Below are 19,734 nucleotides of genomic sequence, written 5' to 3' on the forward strand. Positions count from 1 at the left end.
GTGCCGTCTGGTATCGGTTTTCGGTTGGGTTCCGGGACGGGGGGCGGGGGACGGGTTTGAGACCCTCAGTCCTGACTGGTAGAGAATTAACGGTTTCCCAAAGCGTGTCTCAAAATGCTCCGTTCTTTGCCCGCCGCGACAGCGCTTCACTCTGTCCCGGCTGCCCGGACCGAAGCAGTAATTCAGTTTTCGTTTTCTCTTCCCCCTGTTCTCCCCCCGACCCCGCGCCCGCACTTGCGTCTCTAGGCCAGGACCCGCTCCGGTTGATGAAAACCCTACAGACCTTCTGGATAAAGAAAGAGATGCAGAAGGTAAGTCCCTCTGTCGGGAACCGTTCTCTTGGCACGTGGCCCCATGGAGAGAGCCGCTCCGGTGCCCCGGCTGTGTCAGTCAGTCGGTCCGTCGGTCCGTCGGTCGGTCAGTCTCAGTCAGCTCAGATCAACCCCCTTTTCTCCCCAAGGGTACTCGTCAAGCGCTTCCTAGGTGCCCGGCCCGGAAGAAGCGCCGAGGTAGATGCAGGGTATCCCAGCTCTGCCACTTGTCAGCTGCGTGACTGCGGGCAAGTCGTTTAACTTCTCTGCGCCTCGGTTCCCTCGTCCGTAAAATGGGGATGAAGACCGGGAGCCTCGTGAGGGACAACCTGATTTCCCTTGTGTCCACCCCGGCGCTTAGTAAGCGCTCAACAAATACCAACGTTGTTATCGTCATCATTACAGCGTGGGACCCAATCCGCGTCCCTCACGGAGCTCACGGTCTTAATCCCCGTTGTACAGTTGAGGGAACTGAGGCCCAGGGTAGCGAAGCGACTCGCCCGAGGTCACGCGGCGGCCTAGGAGCGGAGCCGGGAGGGGAACCCGGGTGCTTCTGACTCCCGGGCCCGGGCTCTACCCCCTAGGCTGGCGGCGCCCCCTCCCTCGGATCCGGAACGCCTTCCGCCCGGGGGCGGTAGCGATCGGGGTGCTGCCCCTCCCGCCCCGTCCCGGCCGTGAGTTCAACCCCGTCCGGCTCCACGACGCTCCCAAACCTGGACTCCGCTCATCTTGGAAAATTTCAAAACCACATGTCTGGCCTGACGGGACGCGTACCCTTCCAGAAACCACTGAACTATGCGACTCTAATTTGTACATTTTTTTTTTTTTTTTTTCTCTTCCCCGTGTCCCATTTTACAGTGTGAGAGAACGTGCCGTAGAGAAATGCTTTTCCAGGGAAATCCGTGAAAGAAGAGGGGCCCCCGCGGGCTTCAGTTTACAGTAGAGGGCAGACGGTCAAGTTGAGACTCGTAGCCTGATCCCAGTCCGGTGGGAAGGGAATAAACAGCCCATTCGGAGAGGTGACCGAACCCTCTGAGAGTCCTCTGGGCTTCTTTTTGGATCGATGCTGTTTTTAGGCCAGGAAGTGGGATGTGAGAGGGCGGGCTGAGTCTTTGCCCTTCCAGAATTATCATCGTTCTTGTATTTCTTAAGCCCTTACTACGTGCCAACCCCTGTTCTAAGCACAGGGACACATACAGGGTCAGCACAGTCCCTGTCCCACGTGGGGCTCCCGCTCTAAATCCCCATTTTCCAGATGAGGGAATTGAGGCAAAGAGAAGTGAGGCGACCTTCCTAAGGTCAAACGGCGGCCGAGCCGGGCTCAGAACCCAGGTCCTCTGACTCCCGGGCCCGGGCTCCGCGACTAAACCACGCTGCTTCTCTAAAGGTGAACGGTGAACTGTTCTCAGGGAGGTGGAGCCTGATGGGGATTATTGAATTATTACGGTATCTGCGAAGCCCGTCCCCTATACCGGAATCTCGTCCTCTACGCTTTGTCGAGCGGTGGTCTGACCGCCGGGGAGGGGTACAGGTTCACCTGGTTGGACACAGTCCCTGTCCCGTATTGGTTCGTTTAATTCAGTCGTGTTTACTGAGCGCTTAACTCGGCGCAGAATGAGCCCTAAGCCCCCGGGAGGGTACGATAAAACGAGCAACGTACACGTTCCCTGCGCGCAGCGTGCTTCCCGTCTAGAGGACTGGCCTCCGGTCTAAGCGGGAGGAAGAACGGGTATCGAATCCCCATTTCGCAGATGAGGCGACTGAGGCCCAGAGCAGCGGAGTGACTCGCCCGAGGTCACGCGGCGGGCAAGTCGCAGGAGCCAGGAGTGGAACCCAGGTCGTCCAACTCCCTAGCGGGCTCTTTCCACTAGGCCATGCGGTTTCCCTGAAAAGGGAAGAAACGGGTGGCCCAAACCGTCCCCGCTACGGCAGAAGCAAGCGCGTGATCCTTCTAGCGGTAGGACATACTTTTCTCCTCTTCCCCCTCCCCCCCGCCCCCCTAAACGTAATAGTGATGGTATTCGTTAAGCGCTCACTGTGTGCCGGGCGCCATTCTAAGCCCTGGGGTGAAATACGAGGTCACCGGGTTTCCCACGTGGGGCTCCCAGTCCTCATCCCCGTTTTCCAGACGAGGGAACCGAGGCCCGGAGAAGCGAAGTGACTTGCCCAGGGTCACAGAGCGGCCGAGCCGGGATTAGAACCCACGACCTCCGACTCCCAAGCCCGGGCTGTTGCCGCTGAGCCTACCCAGCGGATCCCAGGCCCACTCCCTTGTCCGTAGGGCGGGGGGAGGCGGCGTCCGGACGTTTACCCGCTGGCGGACGCCCATCGGGTCCTCTTCCCCCCTCTTCGATCGCAAGATTCCTGGGACCTTGGAATCCAGAGCGGCGTGGCCTCGTAGATAGAGCCCGGTCCTGGGAGTCGGAAGGGCCTGGGTTCTAATGCCGCCTCCGCCACGCGTCTGCTGGGTGACTTGGGGCAAGTCGCTTCCCTTCTCCGGGCCTCGGTTCCCTCGTCTGGAAAACGGGGACTGAGGCCGTGAGCCCCACGTGGGACAGGGACGGGGCCCCACCTGATGGTCTTATATCTACCCCAGCGCTTAGTACGGTGCCTGGCACCTAGTAGGCGCTCACCAGATGCCACAGTTATTAGTATTCTCATTATTATGTCCCACCCCTCCCCTCGGATTAGGGAAGCGGCGTGGCTCAGTGGAAAGGAGCCTGGGCTTCGGAGTCAGAGGTCATGAGTTCGACTCCCGGCTCTGCCGCTCGTCAGCTGTGTGACCTCGGGCGAGTCGCGTAACTTCTCTGTGCCCCGGTTACCTCATCTGGAAAATGGGGATGAACGGCGAGCCTCACGTGGGACGGCCCGATGACCCTGTATCCCCCCCCCCCCCCCCCCCCCCGCGCTTAGAACAGCGCGCTGCACGTAGTGAGCGCTTAACAGATACCGACATCATTATTACTGTGGTTTTTACGGAGGGAGAGGATAAGAATCGGTAACGGCGACCGAACGGATGGTGAAAATTCAAAGGGCACGGTCGGCGGGATCGCGTGGTGGAAATCAGATCCCTCCCCCGCAACGCCACCCCCCTCGTCTCCTCATCGGCTTAGTATCGTAGCCCCCGGACGCGGGGTCGGAGAACTCCGCGGATGCTGAATCTGGGAATCCGGCTGAAGACGGTCAGCGGCTTCTTCCGGGGGTTGCATTCCGGCCAGGAAAGCCGGAGCGGGCGCGGCCGTCCTCACGGACGTCTCTCCCGGTCCCCGCCGCGCCGCGCTCTCCAGGAGGTGGAGGCGGCCGGAGGAGTTCGGAAAAAACGCCGCCTCCCCTCCCGACCCGCTGGTGGAAGCAGCCTGGCGGAGTGGATGTCGAACCCGGGCCCGGGAGTTGGGAGGTCGTGCGTTCTAGTCCTGCCTCTCCTACGTCGGCGTGGCCTCGGGCGAGACGCTTCACTTCGCCGGGCCTCGCTCGGTTTCCCCCGTCTGTGGAACGGGGGTCGAGACTGGGAATCCCGTGTCGGACGGGGATTGCGCGCAAACCGATTCGCTTGGGGCCACCCCGGCGCTTGGTACAGAGCCCGACACACGGTGAGCGCTTAATAAATACCGCGGTTATCGCTCTCATTCCCGGGACGCCTCTCCGTATTCCGCCCGGCGAGTTGGTAAACCGGGAGCGTTGGCGGGTTGAGCGTTTCGTCTCCCCGCCGCTAAGACGGCCTCGCCCTAAAGCTCCAGAGGTTGTCGATGTAATAACGTTGGTATTTGTTAAGCGCTCACCGTGTGCAGAATTTGCCGGAGTCGGCTCCCCCCCCGCCCCGGACGACGACAGTCGCGTGATTAAAAAAGCTCCCCCGAAGTCAGCCACCTCTTCCTTTCTTGGTTTTCCTCCTCTCGTTTGGTGCGGCCTTCGATAGCGAGCGCTCACGGTCCGCCGGGCGCTGTCCTGAACACCGGCGTAGATAGAAGCTAATCGGGCTGGACTCGGTCCCCGTCCCACACAGGGCTCACGGTCTTAATCCCCGTTCGGCAGCCGAGGAAACCAGACCCGGGGCGGGCGGTGACTTGCCCGAGGTCACCCAGCAGGCGAGTGACAGAGCCGGGACGAGAGCCCAGGCCCTCCGACTCCTAGGCCCGTGCCTTTCGCGCCAGGCCGCGCCGGTTCGAAGGCGGGGAGAGATGCGGCGTGCTTTCTTTCAGTCAGTCGGTGCCATGTACCGAGCGCTTAGCGGGTGCAGGGCACGGGGGGAGCCCGACAGAACACAGTCGCTAGACGCGCCCCCTGCCCACGGCGAGCTGGCGGTCTAGAGGATTCATTCGTTCACTCGGTTGTATTTATTGAGCACTAACTGTGTGCAAAGCCCTGGACCGAGCGATCGGGAGAGTTCAGTACAACAAGAAAACAGACACGTTCCCCGCACCGCAGTGAGCTCACTGTCCAGAAGACGAGCTTACAGCGTAGAGGAGGAGCTTAGAGCGCAGAGGACGAGTTTACAGCGTAGAGGACGAGCTTAACGGTGCGGAGGACGAGCTTAACGGTGCGGAGGACGAGCTTAACGGTGCGGAGGACGAGCCTAACGGTGCAGAGGACGAGCTTACCGGTGCAGAGGACGAGCCTAACGGTGTAGAGGACGAGTTTAACGGCGTAGAGGACGAGCTTACGGCGTAGAGGACGAGAGTACGGCGTGGAGGACGAGCTTACCGGCGTAGAGGACGAGCATCCGGTCTGGAGGCCCCTCCGTCCCCCATGAACCTCCGCGCTCTCGCCCTCACCTTCCATTCGGGGATCGGAAACCGCGCGCTGCCGCCCAAATTCGGGCCCGGGCCTCCAGAAACGAGCCCCTTTGTCCGCCCTCCCCCCACGGCCCCCTCCCCGCCTCGGCGGGATCATTAGGGCGGACAGTCGTCGCCGTCCCCGCCGGGTCTGGGGGGCAGCGGACCATAAAGGAATCTTTAGTGGCACGAGAAGTCCCCGGAGACGCGGGGCGGTGGCTGAATAGCGACGGTTACCTCTCTGAATAGATGAAATTCAAAAAAAAAAAAAAAGGCAACCCCACCCCTCTGTGGCGGGGTGGGGGGAGGGGAGAGGCGCCGCCGGGAACAATGCGCGTTCTGTGTCTCCGCAGTTCAAGGAGGAAGCCAGGCAGGGGTTCGCCACCCTGGAGGACCCGTTAGCCGGACTCCTGGACATCTTGGAGAAGGGCCAGAGCTGCAAGGGGAAAGGCCACTCGCTGGACTATTACATCGCCCTGGAGTTGCAGCACTGGATGAGGGAGCATCCCGGGATGGCACAGGTCGGGGCCCCGGCGGGCTCACCGGAAGCGGGCCCGGGGCCCGGGCCCGGGAGCCGGAAGGTCCCGGGTCCCGGCTCCGCCGCCTGGCCGCCGGGTGACCTCGGGCACATCGCGTCGCTCCTCTGGGCTTCAGTTCCCTCGTCTGGAAAATGGCGGTCGAGAGCGGGAGCCCCGCGCGGGACAGGGACCGCATCCGTCCCGATTCGCCTTTGTCCCCTCCCCGCCCGCAGTGCTCAGAACGGTGCCTGGCACACAGTAAGCGCTTAACGGATCCACGATCATCATCGTCGGGAGTCAGGGTCGCGGGGTTCCGGGCCCGGCCCCTCCGCCCGTCTGCTGCGCCGCCCCGGGCGGGTCGCTTCGCCGGGCCTCGGTCCCCTCCTCCGTAAAACGGGGATTCAGTCCTACTCCCTCCTACTTAGGATCGGAGCCCTACGTGGGACGGAGGCCTCGTCGGACGTTGTCCCTTTCCCAGCTCCGAGCACAGCGCTCGGCACCCGGCAGGCGCTCAACAGATCCCCCCGGTTGTCGTTACCCATCCCACCTCCCCCCGGGCCGGCCTCGCCTGTCTCCGGGCCTCACCGAGCCCGATGGGTCGCCCCGGTCCGTCGGGCGTATCTGTCGAGCGCTTACTCTGGGCGGGGCGCTGTGCTAAGCGCCGGGGAGAGGACGGTGTAACAGCATAACATTCCCTGCCCCCCAACAAACCCGCGGCCCAGAGCGGGCGCCCGACGTTGATGGGAGCGAATGAGCTTCCGGATGCGGATAGACGTGCCGTGGGGTTGGAAGCCGGGGTGAAGAAAGGGAGCGAGCCGGGAACCCGCGGAAGGGGAGGGAAGAGGAGGAAAGGAAGGCTCGGGTAGCTATCCCCTGGAGGCGCGGGACACCCTTCCGGAGTCGCGCTAATTTCCGGAGGCCACTGGGAAACCCTAGAATGCAGCGGGAGGAAGGCGGCTCCCCCCTCCTCCCACTCCAGAACGGTGGTTTGTCATTTCGTTGGTTCATTGGGTCGTACTCAGCGAGCGCTGACCGGGTGCAGAGCACCCCGCTGAGCGCCTGGGGAGTACGGTTCGGCGGCAAAGAGGGACGGCCCCCGCCCACGACGGGCTGAGGGTCTAGAGGCCCGGGGTCAGGCGGCTTCCTCAGATTCAAGTTCCAGAGCGTCCATCCGGGCACCGTGCCCTCGGGTCCCCGTCCCAAGCGGCGTGCCAGGCGCCGGAGTCGATACGGGGGAATCGGGTCGTCCCCCGCGGGGCTCGCAGTCTCCATCCCCGTTTTCCAGATGGGGCGCAGAGAGGTTAAGCGGCTTGCCCGGGTCCCCGCGGCGGACGGGCGGCGGAGCCGGGATCAGAACCCGAGGCCTCCGACCCCCGAGCCCGGGCTCCCTTCCCGCCTTCCTCTACGAGCGTGGGAATGTGGGACGTGAGGGCGGGAAGTCAGACTTCCGTCACGTGCCCCGCCCCTGCCTCGCTCAGAGCCGGCCACGGCCGGGGCCCGGGAGACGGCGGGAAGGGCCGCGCGACCCGTTGTGGCTTCCCCCGAGAGGAGGCGGGGCAGAGGCGGAGGGGAGCGGGGATTGGGCCCAGTTAATCCCGGTGCCCGGCGCGGCCGCGGGGATGCAGGTCGGTAGAGGTCGACGCGGTCGAACCCGGTCCCCGTCCCGCCCGGGGCCCGCGGTCTAAGACACAGGGAGACCGGGTATGGGTTCGCCGTTTTACGGAGGAAACCGAGGCCCGGCGAAGCGACTCCCCCGAGGTCACCCGGCCGCCCGGCGGCCGATGCGGCATCAGAACAGTGACGACGACGATGTCGGCGTTGGTTGAGCGCTCACTCTGGGCGGAGCGCCGTTCTGAGCGCTGGGGCAGACGCGGGGGAATCGGGTCGCCCCGCGTGGGGCGCACGGTCTTCATCCCCGTTTTACAGACGGGGGAACTGAGGCACAGAGAAGCGACTCGCCCGAGGTCGCACAGCGGCCCGGTGGCGGAGCTGGGATTCGAACCCGTGACCTCTGACTCCGAAGCCCGGGCTCCCGCCACCGAGCCGCGCTGCTTCCCTAATGGCAGCGGGGCTCAGCGGAAAGAGCATCAAGGGCATCTCCTCCCCCCCTCCCTCCCTCCCTCCCTCCCTCCCAGCCCCCCCCCCCCCCCCGGGCCAGTTCTGGGGCCCTCGGTGGTCGAATACTAACGACGACGATAAAAAGGTGGGGCGGGTGGATCACACGTCCTCGGCAACGCTTTTGGGTTTCGGGCGACGGCCTCCTGCCGGCGGATCCGGTTCTTGGGGCAGCGGCCTGGCTCGGTGGCGAGAGCCCGGGCTTGGGGGTCAGAGGTCACGGGTTCGAGGCCCGGCTCGGCCGCCCGACCGCGGGCGAGTCCCTTCGCCTCTCCGGGCCTCAGTCCCCTCGTCTGTTAAAACGGGGATTAAGCCCGTGAGCCCCACGCGGGACGACCCGACGACCCCGTAGCTCCCCCGGCGCTTGGAACGGCGCTCCGCCCGTAGGAAGCGCTCAGCGGGCACCGACGTCGTTCTGATCTCCCCCCCACAGTCGGGCTTGAGGCTGAAGAAACTGCAGGCCCGGGTGTTCGGCATCCTGGCGGACAGCCGGAGCGATCTCTTCGACCCGCTCATCCGGATCTATCGGCTCCACGAGGCCGACCGGGACTATCTGCTCGGCCACGTCAGCCACCTTTACCACAACGGAAAATACAAAGAGGTGAGCGCGAGTCTTCTACTCGGCCCGGCCCGCTCGGCGGTTGCGGGCACCGGCGACCGATTTCTCGACGACGGAGAGTATTGCGTGCGCGTCCGGTAGAGTCGTGAAATCATTTACCGTCTGCTTCTCGGCGCGAATGTCCGTCTCCCCCTCTAGACCGCGGGCTCGCTGCGGGCGGGAATGTGTCGGCGGTTACATCGTACTCTCCCAAGCGCTCGGTACGCTGCTTCGCGCACGGTGAGCGCTCGGCGCGGATGAAACGAATAGACGGTAGTAATCATTTTTAGAACGGTACTGGTTAAGCGCTCACCGGGTGCCAAGCGCCGTTCTGAGTGCCGGAGAAGGTACAGGTTAATGGGGTTGGGTCCGGCCGGTGCCGCGTGGGGCTCACACGTGCGGTCACCGCGGCACAGAGAAGTGAAAACGATGCTAATCGTGGTATCTGTTAAGCGCTTTCCGTGCGCTAGGCACCGTGCCGGAGGCCGGGGTGGACGCAGGCAAAGTGGGGTTGGACGCGGTCCCGGTCCCACGCGGGGCTCCCGGTCTCCGTCCCCGTTTTGCAGACGAGGTGACTGAGGGTGAGGGAAGTGAAGCGACTCGCCCGAGGCCACCCGGCGGACGGGTGACGGAGCTGAGATCGGAACCCGCGGACCTTCCGACTCCCGGGCCCGTGCTCCGTCCACTGATGACGACGACGTTCGTATCTGTGAAGCGCCGACTCCGTGCACAGCCGCCGATCGAAGCGCCGGGGGAGAGACGGGGTCATCGGGTCGTCCCGCGCGAGGCTCCCGGCTCATCCCCCTTTTGCAGATGAGGGAAGCGAGGCCCGGAGAAGCGGAGCGACTCGCCCGCAGTCCCACGGCTGACCGGCGGCAGGGCCGGGAGGCGAACTCGTGACCTCCGACTCCGAAGCCCGGGCTCCTCCCGCTGAGCCACGCCGCTCCTCTCTGTATTGGATTCTCCCAAGTGCCTTAGTACGGGGCTCTGCACGCGGTGAGCGCTCACTCGGTACCAGCGATTGACGAAACAGATCTCCCCAGTTTTTCTGGGGTGAAATTCCATCTCCTAACGGGAATCACGCCCAGGAGGGAAGGCGCAACCCTCGGGTTTCCCCCCGACGCGGGAGGAAACCGGAAAGGGCAGAAGGCTCGGAGCTGGATTTTTGCCCCAGATTAAAGCCCCGTACGTAATAGCGTCGGTATCTGCTGAGCGCCTGACTGTGTGCCGAGCGCCGTTCCAGGCGCCGGGGTGGATACGGGGTCATCGGGTCGTCCCACGGGAGGCCCCCCCAGTTGATCCCCGTTTTCCAGATGAGGGAACTGAGGCACGGAGAAGTGAAGCGACTCGCCCGCAGTCCCACGGCTGCCAGGCGGCAGAGCCGGGAGTCGAACCCGCGACCCCTGACCCCGAAGCCCGGGCTCCTTCCGCCGTCTCCGTGGTCTTTCAAAACTCCTGCCTGGGGGCGGCGGAACGGAAAGGAGCCGTCTTGTTGAATTTTGGCCGGGGGCGCTCGAGGAACCGCCGGCGTTTCAATCCCGTGGGGCTGCGGGGTCTCTTCAACCGAATGCGTTTCAGTAAATCTCCCAGCCGGGAGACTCGCCGAGAGATATTTACGTCATTAGCGCCGCTGAAACGGTGTGGCCGGGTGGAAAGCGCGGAGGGCTGGGAGTCGGGAGACCTGGGTTCTAGTCCCGGCCCCATCTCTTGCGAGTCACCTCGGTGCCGCGGGCCCTCGCCTGTAAAATGGTGCTTCGATTCCTGTCGCCTCTTCCCCTGTCACGGTGACGACCCCCCCCCCCCCCCCCCCCGGAAGGGGCCAGGGAGCGTTGGCTCAGTTCATTCCAAGCGCTTAGCACAGTGCCCTGCACACAGTAAGCGCTCAATAAACGCTATTGAATGAATGAGTGAAAGAGCACGGGTTTGGGAGTCAGCGGTCGGGGGTTCCGATCCCAGTTCTGCCGCCCGTCCGCTGTGTGACTCTGGACAGGTCACCTCGCTTCTCCTGCCTCAGTCACCTCATCTGTAAGATGGGGCTGAAGACGGCGAGCCCCACGAGGGACGACCTGAACAACCCGGTGACCCCGTACCTGCCCCAGCGCTGAGAACGGTGCTCTGCACATAGTCAGCGCTTAACAAACCCCAACAATATACGTACGATCTGATCGTCCCACGTCTAGCCCGGGGCCGGACGCGTAATGGGCGTCTGACAGGTACGAGGATTTTAAAAGAAACGGTCGTCGGCGTGAACCCCGAGCTCCATCTCTCGGGTCTCTTGCCTTCTCTGGGCCTCGGTCCTCTCGCCCGTCAAGTGGAGATCGAGACCGATCGCCCCGTGTAACTGCGGGGCGACGGGTCCGAGGTCACACGGCGGACGTGCGGCGGAGCCGGGGTCGGAACCCGGGTCCCTCTGACTCCCGGGCCTGCGCTTTAACCGCCGGGCCACGCCGCTTCTCCTTTTACCGGCCCGGCCGGGGGTTTCTGTCCCCTGGGAAGATCGCCCGCGGCCGGAGTCGGCAACCGGTCGTCGGCTGGAGACGGCCCCCCCGCCCGGCCGCGTTTTTCGGCATCTCTCGGGCCCGAGGTCGAAACGTTAAAGCCGAGGCGGCTCCGGGGGAAATGATAACGATCGTGACGTACGTCGAGCGCTTCCTGCGTGCCGAGCGCCGTTCGAAGGGATGCGGGGCGATCAGGCCCTCGTTGGCTCATCGGGTCGCATTTATCGAGCGCCTTCCGTGTGCGGAGCAGCGTGCCAGGCGCTCGGGAGAGGACGCTACCGCCACAGACGGACGCGTTCCCGGCGGGGCCCACGGCCCGCGGCCCCATTCTCCGGACGAGGCGACCGAGGCCCCGAGAAGCGGAGCGGGTGGGCTCGGGCAGAGCCGGGATCAGAACCCGCGTCCTCCGACTCCCAGGACCGGGTCAGGGACCTCCAGTCAGCCGACGGGCCTCCCTCCGGGGGATCCTTCGGGCCACCGAGAGGGGGTCCCGGCCCGGCCGGCCCGACCACTTGATGGCCCGGTCGATCCCCGGACGGCCGAGTCGAGCTGGACCGTAAATCGAAACGGGAGGGCCCGGGGCCGGACCGGGGCCGAGCGAGAGGTCACCCCTCTCGATCCGGCCCGGCGCAGCTGCTCCAGGAGAGCGAAGCCTTAGGTTTTTTCGTTTCTCCCGAGCGGGTTTCGCCCGGCGCAGGGCGCAGAGCGTCGGTTTGCCGCCGGTCACGTCGGAGCCCGTAATAACGGTAACGGTGACGGTATTCGTTGGGCCCCCGCTACGTGGCCAGCACGGTTCTAAGCGCCGGGGGCGGTGTCGGCGAATGAGGTCGGGCACGGTCCCCGTCCGACGTGGGGCTCCCGCCCTTCGTCCCCGTTTTCCAGATGAGGGGACCGAGGCCCGGAGAAGCGGAGCGGCCCGCCCGAGGTCACTGCGGCGGACGGGCGGCGGAGCCGGGATCGGAACCCGAGCCCTCCGGCCTCTCCGGCGCCCGATCCGCTAGGCCTCGCTCTCCCTCGCCCGCCGCCCCCTTCCGCCCGTCGTCCTCCCCCGCCCGAGGAGCCCCCCGGGGAGTCCTCCGCGGAGCCGAGGGAAACCAGGGCGGAGCCCTCCCCTCCCCGGGTCGGCCGGAACTCGGGGTCGGCCGGTGAGTCGAGGAAAACCGCGGATGAGCCGCCGGCCCTCGGGGAACAACGGCGGGATCCAGCCGGGTAGCGGCTAATACAGCGCGAGGCTTAATTCTCCGAAGAGACTCCGAATGGGCCAGGCTGTGCTTGAGCAAGAAATGAAGGGTAGGCCAGAAGGCAGGCTACCATTTCACGGTCATCTCGTGTTACACTTCAGCCTTTCAAAGGGTGTCTGGGGCCGGTTGAATGAACCTCCCTCACGCCCCAAAGCAGGCAGCTAAAGACAAAGGAGACTTTTATCACTTCTAGACCCCTTTGGGAAAGAAAGCCATTGTCCCCGGAGCAGGGGGCGTCTGGCGGGGCCGGGCGTGGCCTCGTGCCCGCGCATATCGCCCGGTCTCGGCCGGAAATCACATTCAGGGACCCTGTCGGCTTTGAGTTAGGCGCGGTCTCGTGACTTAATGGACTGCGATATTTCACGTCGGAAGGCGGCCTCCGCCCGCTTCGGGATGAAGGCCCTCTATTGTCCCCCGGGTTATTTTATTGACATTTTTTTTTTTTTTTCTAACGCAGCTTATCAAGGTGAAAAAGAGCTCCGCTTAAAGGCCGGGGGCGGGGAAAAATCACATTCCTCCGCTCAGCGGCCCCGCGGCAAACGCTCGAAGGTCAGCTCCAGCGAAGCCTGTTTTCCCGAGCCTAATCCGGCTCCGGTCTTGTTTAATAATAATAATAATAATAATAATAATGTTGTATCTGTTAAGCGCTTACTGTGTGCGGAGCGCTGTTCTAAGCGCTGGGTAGACACAGGGGAATCGGGTGGTCCCACGCGGGGGCTCACAGTCTTAATCCCCCATTTTACAGATGAGCGGGAACTGAGGCGGCAGGGAAGGGAAGTGACTCGCCCACGGTCACACAGCCGACAAGTGGCAGAGCCGGGTTTCGAACTCATGAGCCTGACTCCAAAGCCGTGCCCTTTCCACTTGCGCCACGCTGCTTGTTTAAGAGATCGACCGCTCGGGCCCACGGGTGGCCGCGAAGCCGCCCCGGCGCTCGCTACGGCGCCCGGCACGGTGTGTCCGTTAAAGCGCGTCCTGTGGGTCAGGCCCCGTTCTAAAGCGCCGGGGGGAAGAGAGAAGGTAATCGGTTTGTCCCACGTGAGGCTCCCGGTTTTAATCCTCATTTTCCAGGTGAGGTAACCGAGGCGCAGAAAATGGCCAGCGAACTTGCCCGCGGTCACCCGGCTGACAGGCGGCGGGACGCGGGATTAGAACCCGGGACCTCCGCCTCCCAAGTCCGTGCCCTCGCCGCTAAGCCACCGAGTCAGAATTAGAATCTGGGAGCCTCTAAAGGCCCCGCTCCGGCCCACAACGGAAACCCCAGCCGCGTGCCCCGGAGAAGCCGCCCGGTCTAGTGAATCGAACCGCGGGCCCGGGAGCGGGGGAGATCCGGGGTCTCCTCCGCTCCACCGCCCGTCCGCTGGGTGACCTCGCGCGGGCCACTTGACCTCTCTGGGCCTCCGTTCCCTCCTCTGGAAAACGGAGACCGAGTCCCGTGGGCCCGCGTGGGACAGGGACCGTCCCCGGCGCCCGGTAACAGTGCTTGGCGTCGAGCGATGTGCTTAACGGAAACCCGAGGAGGCGGCGTCCGTCCACCAGACCCTCCCGCTCCCCACGTAGGGCACCCCGGGCTACGCCTCGGAGGAATCCCGCGCAACTCCCCAGCGGCCTCTCGGCTCCCGGGCTGGCAGCCGGGGGCTTTCGCTTTCCCGCCTCCCCGTTGATCCGTCCGATCGGAGACGAGCCCGGCGCAGCGGGAGCCGCCGCCGAGAGGCGGCCGGGCCGAGCCGAGTCGGATGCGAAAGGGGCCGGGCGGGGCAGGGTTCCTCGATCCTCCCCTTCCCCCGGCCTCTCTCCCCCCGACGCTGGCCCCGTAGGGCCGAGGGGGGGGATCGTCCGGCGCCGAAGGCTCTGGAAACAGATGGGGGGACCGGGGCGGGGGGGGGGGGGGTCTCCTGCCTGACCGTGGGTCTCTTTCAGGCCCGTTATTTTTTAATGTAACGGGAGCTCTCTATACGTGGCTTATTAATAGGAGCGGAAGAGTCAGCAGTACGTGCTGGGAGTCACAGGCCGGCTGAGCCGTCTTCTCCCGGGGACGACGTGGGGTGGGAGCCCCGCGAGAGATACGATGCAGCCTCTGCCTGTGGGCTTCCCGGGAAGGTCAGCGCCGAAAATTCCAGTTTTCCGCATTGGGCTTTTTCACACGGGACGGGAGGAGAGGCAGCGGGGCCTTGCGGACGGGGCCCGGGCCCGGGAGTCAGAAGGACTTGGGTTCTGATCCCGGCCCCGCCGCCTGCCTGCTGGGCGACCTCCGGCAGAGTCCCTTCGCTCCTCCGGGCCTCGGTGACGCCCATCTGGAGAACGGGGATGGAGCCCGTGAGCCCCTCGTGGAACGGGGACCCGTGTCCATCCCGATTTGCTTGGATCCACCCCAGGGCTCCGGAACAGAGGCTGGCACGTAGCGAGCGCTTAACAAATACCGGAATTATCATCATTATTATTATTATTCTTGTTAATCGGGTCGGACGCAGCCCCTGTCCCACACGGGGCTCACAGGCTTAATCCCCATTTTATTTTCATTACCCCGTTTATCCGGGAAGCAGCGCGGCTCGGTGGAAGAGAGCCCGGGCTTCGGAGTCAGAGGTCGTGAGTTCGACTCCCGGCTCTGCCCCTCGTCGGCCGTGGGACTGTGGGCGAGTCGCTTCACTTCTCTGGGCCTCAGCGACCTCATCTGGAAAATGGGGATTAACCGCGAGCCTCACGTGGGCCAACCTGATTACCCCGAATCTACCCCAGCGCTTAGAACGGTGCTCTGCACGCAGTAAGCGCTTACCAAATAGCCACATCATTATTATTTATTTGCTGCTGTTTTAACGAGATGTCCTTCCCCTCGATTCTGTTTGTCGCCGTCGTTCCCGTCTGCCCGTCTCCCCCGATCAGACCGTGCGCCCGTCAGAGGGCGGGGACCGTCTCTATCTGTTACCGATCTGTCCATTCCGAGCGCTTGGTGCGGTGCTCCGCACGTAGTAAGCGCTCAGTCGGTACTACGGAGTGAACGAATGAATGAGTTTTACCGTCGAGCTCTCTGAGGTGTATTCATTCGTTCATTCAGTCGTATTTATTGAACGCTTACTCTGTGCAGACCCCGAACCGAGTGCTCGGGAGAGCACATTAGGACAGTCACGACCTACCCGAGGCCACCCAGCCGACGCGTGGCGGAGGCGGGATCAGAACCCAGGTCCTTCAGACTCCCCGGCCCTCTCCTCTAGGCCACGCCGCCTCTTAGTACGGCGCTGGGCACCCGGAAGGCATTTAGTAGATAGTCTTACTGCTCCTGGATGCTTGGTTTGAGAGGAGCAGAGGAGGCGCCGAAGGGAGGTTCCCACCACTCGGGCACGGCCCCCAGCAGCCGGCGAAGGAGGGGTGGGCCCGGCCGGAAGAGGCAGAGCCCGTGGCCTCCCGTTTTCCGAAATCGCCGGCGGCTTAGGGGACCTTCTCCGGAGACGAGTTGCTGCTCGGGAGTTTCCCCGGGATGGGGTCGGGAGGGCGGCGTGGGGAGCCAACGTTCCGGAGAGAAAATCCCTGAGAATTAACCGAGTGCTTAGTAGCTTAGTGGAGAGAACGCGGGCCTGGGGGTCGGAGGTCGTGGGTTCTAATCCCCGCCCCGCCACCTGTCAGCCGTGCGGGCACGTCGCTTCACCCCTCCCTGCCTCGGTTCCCTCCTCTGGAAAGTGGGGATGAAGACCGTGAGCCCCACGTGGGCCAACCTGATTCCCTTCCGTCTCCCCCCAGCGCTTACAGCGGTGCTCGGCACATAGTAAGCTCTTAACGGACACCGTCGTCATTATTATTCGCAGTGCTGAGTGCTTAGTCCGGCGCTTTGCACGCGGTAAGCGCTCAGAAAAATACGACTGACTGGAAACAAGGTGGCCAAGCGCTTAGTAGAGTGCCCTGGGCACGGTCAGCGCTTAATAAACACGATTGAACGAATGAATGAAATGGCTAAACGCGCTTCCTTCCTTCCGGTCCTCCCTCTGGCTCTACTCAGGGAGGAAGGTGTGCAGATGGTGGCCCGAGGACACGACTTTTCACGGCTTTTGTTAGTTAATAATATTTCCTGAGTGCTTACCGAGCGCAGGGCACTGTACTGAGCGCTTGGGAGAGGACGGCAGAACAGGCACAGTCGGAGGGTAGCCAGGCTCTCCCAGGTCAAGGCAGGATCTCCGAGCGAATCCGGGCGTCGGGAGATCGGTGGTCGGGGACGGGAGGGTAATCCAGGGATCCGGTCATTCGGTCATTCAATCGATCGTATTTATTGAGCGCTTACTGTGTGCAGAGCACTGTGCTAAGCGTTTGGAAAGTACAGTTCGGCACCGAATAGAGACGATCCCTACCCCACAACGGGCTCGCGCTCTAGAAGCGGGGAGGCAGACGACAAAACGAGTAGACAGGCATCGGTAGACATCACTATAAGTACCATAAATAAAGAATAAATAGAATTATAGATATATCCACATCATTAATAAAATAAATACAGTGATAGGTAGGTTCGAGACGGGGCTACTTGTGTACCGCTCAGAAGCCTGAAACGGGCTATCTTGTTTGGTCTCAGAAAAAGTAAATGGTAAGTGGGGCCGAAATGTTCAAGATAAGCCAGTAGAGCTAAATACGCGGTTTTATTGCCTGGTTTTCACCCGAGGAATGCTAAGCGTTTCCCAGACTCGTTCATCTTCATGAACAGCCGGCGCGGCCTAGTGGAAAGAGCCCGGGCCCCGGACACGGGGGAACCTCGGTTCTAATCCCAGCTCGGCCGCTTGCCCGCCGTATGATCATGGGCGAGTCGCCTCATTTTACTGTGCCTCAGTTTCCGCATCTTTAAAATGGAGACTCGGTGCCTGGTCGACGCAGTCTGGAGGCAGGTTTACCGTCTAGAGACGAGCTTAACGGTCCAGAGATGAGCTTGCAGCCTAGAGACGCTAGAGAGGAGCTTACAGTCTGGAGGCGAATTTAGAGCCTGGACACGAGTTTACAGTCTGGAGACGGGTTTACAGGGTGGAGACGAGCTTACAGCCCGGGGCTGAGTTTACGGTCCAGAGATGAGCTTCCAGTCTAGAGACAGATCTGCGGTCTAGGGACGGGTTTAGAGGCGAAGAACTCACAGCCTAGAGACGGGTTTACGGCGTGGAGATAAATTTACAGCCTGGAGACAAGCCTACAGCCTGGAGACAGGTTTACAGCGTGGAGACGAGCTTACAGATTTGTAGTCGAGAGACGAAATCACAGCCTAGAGACGAATTTACGGCGTGGGGACGAGTTTCCAGTCGAGAGACAGCCGCGCGGCCTAGAGACGAATTTCCGGCGTGGAGACGGGTTTACATTCTAGAGACGAGTTGACCGTCGAGAGACCAGTTTGCAGCCTGGAGACGCGCTTACGGTCTAGAGACAGATTGGCAGTCGGGAGGCGACCTTACAATCCACGGAGGCGACGAGGAGTGCGTTGTTGGGAAAGTGCCGCTCAAGTCCCGATTCCCATTTTGGATGTTCCCTTCCTGTGACCGATTTGTCCATCCCAAGCGCTTAGTTCAGTGCTCTGCACGTAGTAAGCGCTCAATAAATACTATCGAATGAATGAAGATCAGCGGGAATATTTTTTCCGTCTCCCCCGTTACTCACGTCTCGCGCCCCCCCCCCGGCTTTTGTCTTTCGCAGGCAATCGTGCTGAGCACCAAGCTCAAGTTGCAGCCAGATTTAGATATTGAGCAGGTTAGTGGTTTTCTCTTCTTCCCGCTCTCGTGGTTGTCATCGCGGCGGGTGTATTTGCGAAGCGCTTTCTGTGTGTCGAACCCCGTAATGTCATTATTTGATGTTATTTGAGTGCTTACTCCTAAGCGCTGAGGTAGAGAAGAGGTCATCAAAGAAGCGGCTGGGTTTGGTGGACAGAACCCGGGCCCGGAAGTCGGTTCCGATTCCGTCTACTCCACTTGTCTGCTGCGTGACCTTGGGCGAGTCATTTTACTGCTCTAGGACCCAATTCCTTCCTCTGTAAAATGAGGATTAAGACTCAGCCCCGTGTGGGACGGGGACCGTGTCCAACCTGATTAACCTGTATCTCTCCCAGTGCCCAGTACAGCGCCGGGCACATAGTGAGCGCTCAACAGATACCATTAAAAAAAAAAAAAAAGGCCTTGTCCCCCATTTTTTTTTTTTTTAGTGGTATTTAAGCGCAGAAGCTCGTTATGGGCAGGGAACGTGTCCGATTCTCTTGAATTGTACTCTCCCAAGTGCTTAGTATAGAGTTCTGCAAATAGTAAGCGCTCGATAAATGCGACTGGTTACTGCGTGCTAGGCGCTGGGGTAGATACGAGTTAGGTTGGACACAGTCTCTGCCCCACACAGAGCCCACAGTCTCAGTCCCCATTTTACAGGCGAGGTAACTGAGCCCGTGAGACGTGAAGTCACTTGCCCTAGGTCACACGGCCGGCGAGTGGTGGAGCCGGGATGAGAACCCAAGACCTTCCGACTCCCAGGCCCGGGCTCCATCCGTCGTGTCGCACCGCCTCTTTGTGCGTCGTGTGATGGACATTTCCACAAAAATACGGAAATCCCGATCCGTGTTTAATAATGGTAATAATTAGGGTATTTTTTTAAGCCCTTACTAATGGTAATAAGGTTGGGTTTTGTTAAGCGCTTACTCTGTGCAGAGCACCGTTCTAAGCGCCGGGGGAGATACAGGGTCATCGGGTCGTCCCACGCGAGGCTCCCAGTTAATCCCCATTTTCCAGATGAGGGAACTGAGGCCCGGGGAAGTGAAGTGACTCGCCCGCAAGCTGACAAGCGGCAGAGCCCGGGATTCGAACCCATGACCTCTGACTCCCAAGCCCGGGCTCCTTCCACCGAGCCGCGCCGCTTCTCCAACTTCCTATGTGCCGGGCTCTGGTTTCCCCACGGCTCTTTCGGAGCGCACGGTTTCTTCTCTCGGTTATCTTATTCCTGTCGGCCGGCAGTTGGCCAAAGACGATGTTTATGACCTGCGAGATCTTTGCCTGGAGATTTTTCCCTATTCGTACCCAGGGGAATCACTCGGGAATTAGAGCGTGTCATGTAAAAAAAAAACTCCTGCCTTCATTATATAATTTGAGTTAGCGGAAGACGCAGACGTACTTCCTGCTGTGGGAGTTCTCTTCTCCCTCGGTGAGAGGAGAGCCTCCGAAAGCCCCCGCTTCAGGGGATTTGATTTAGAGGAAATGTATCATCGTAATAATTGCGGGGGGGTTTCTGGTGTTTCTCAATAATAATAATAATAATAACGTTGGTATTTGGTAAAGCGCTTACTACGCGCAGAGCACTGTTCTAAGCGCCGGGGGAGATACGGGGGACTGAGGTGGTCCCACGTGAGGCTCGCGGGCTTCATCCCCGTTTTCCAGATGAGGGAACTGAGGCCCAGAGAAGTGAAGTGACTCGCCCACGGTCCCGCGGCTGACAAGGGGCGGAGCCGGCCTTCGAACCCGTGACCTCCGACTCCCCAGCCCGGGCTCCTGCCACTGAGCCGCGCTGCTCGGTGTCGCACAGCAGGACGAGCGGAGGAGTCGGGAGTCGAACCCAGGTCCTCTGACTCCGAAGCCCGGGCTCTTTCCACGGAGCTCCGCCGCCACGCGGAGAAGCAGCGCGGCTCGGTGGAACGAGCCCGGGCTTCGGAGTCAGAGGTCACGGGTTCGACTCCCGGCTCCGCCGCTCGTCAGCC

General features: G+C 62.1%; 1 protein-coding gene across 3 annotated transcripts in view; it reads left to right on the forward strand.

Moving 5' to 3' along the window:
* The window catches only part of EXD3 (exonuclease 3'-5' domain containing 3), a 241,239-nt gene that overhangs the window by 53,608 nt on the left and 167,897 nt on the right, over positions 1-19,734 (forward strand). For all 3 annotated transcript variants that reach the window (XM_029054293.2, XM_029054292.2, XM_029054295.2), the window contains 4 exons: positions 247-311; positions 5,437-5,604; positions 8,150-8,317; positions 17,703-17,756. In XM_029054293.2, the coding sequence (XP_028910126.1) occupies positions 247-311; positions 5,437-5,604; positions 8,150-8,317; positions 17,703-17,756 (455 nt within the window). The remainder of the gene's footprint in view (positions 1-246; positions 312-5,436; positions 5,605-8,149; positions 8,318-17,702; positions 17,757-19,734) is intronic.

The sequence above is a fragment of the Ornithorhynchus anatinus genome, chromosome X4 (genome assembly GCF_004115215.2).
Source record: "Ornithorhynchus anatinus isolate Pmale09 chromosome X4, mOrnAna1.pri.v4, whole genome shotgun sequence".
NCBI lineage: Eukaryota > Metazoa > Chordata > Mammalia > Monotremata > Ornithorhynchidae > Ornithorhynchus > Ornithorhynchus anatinus.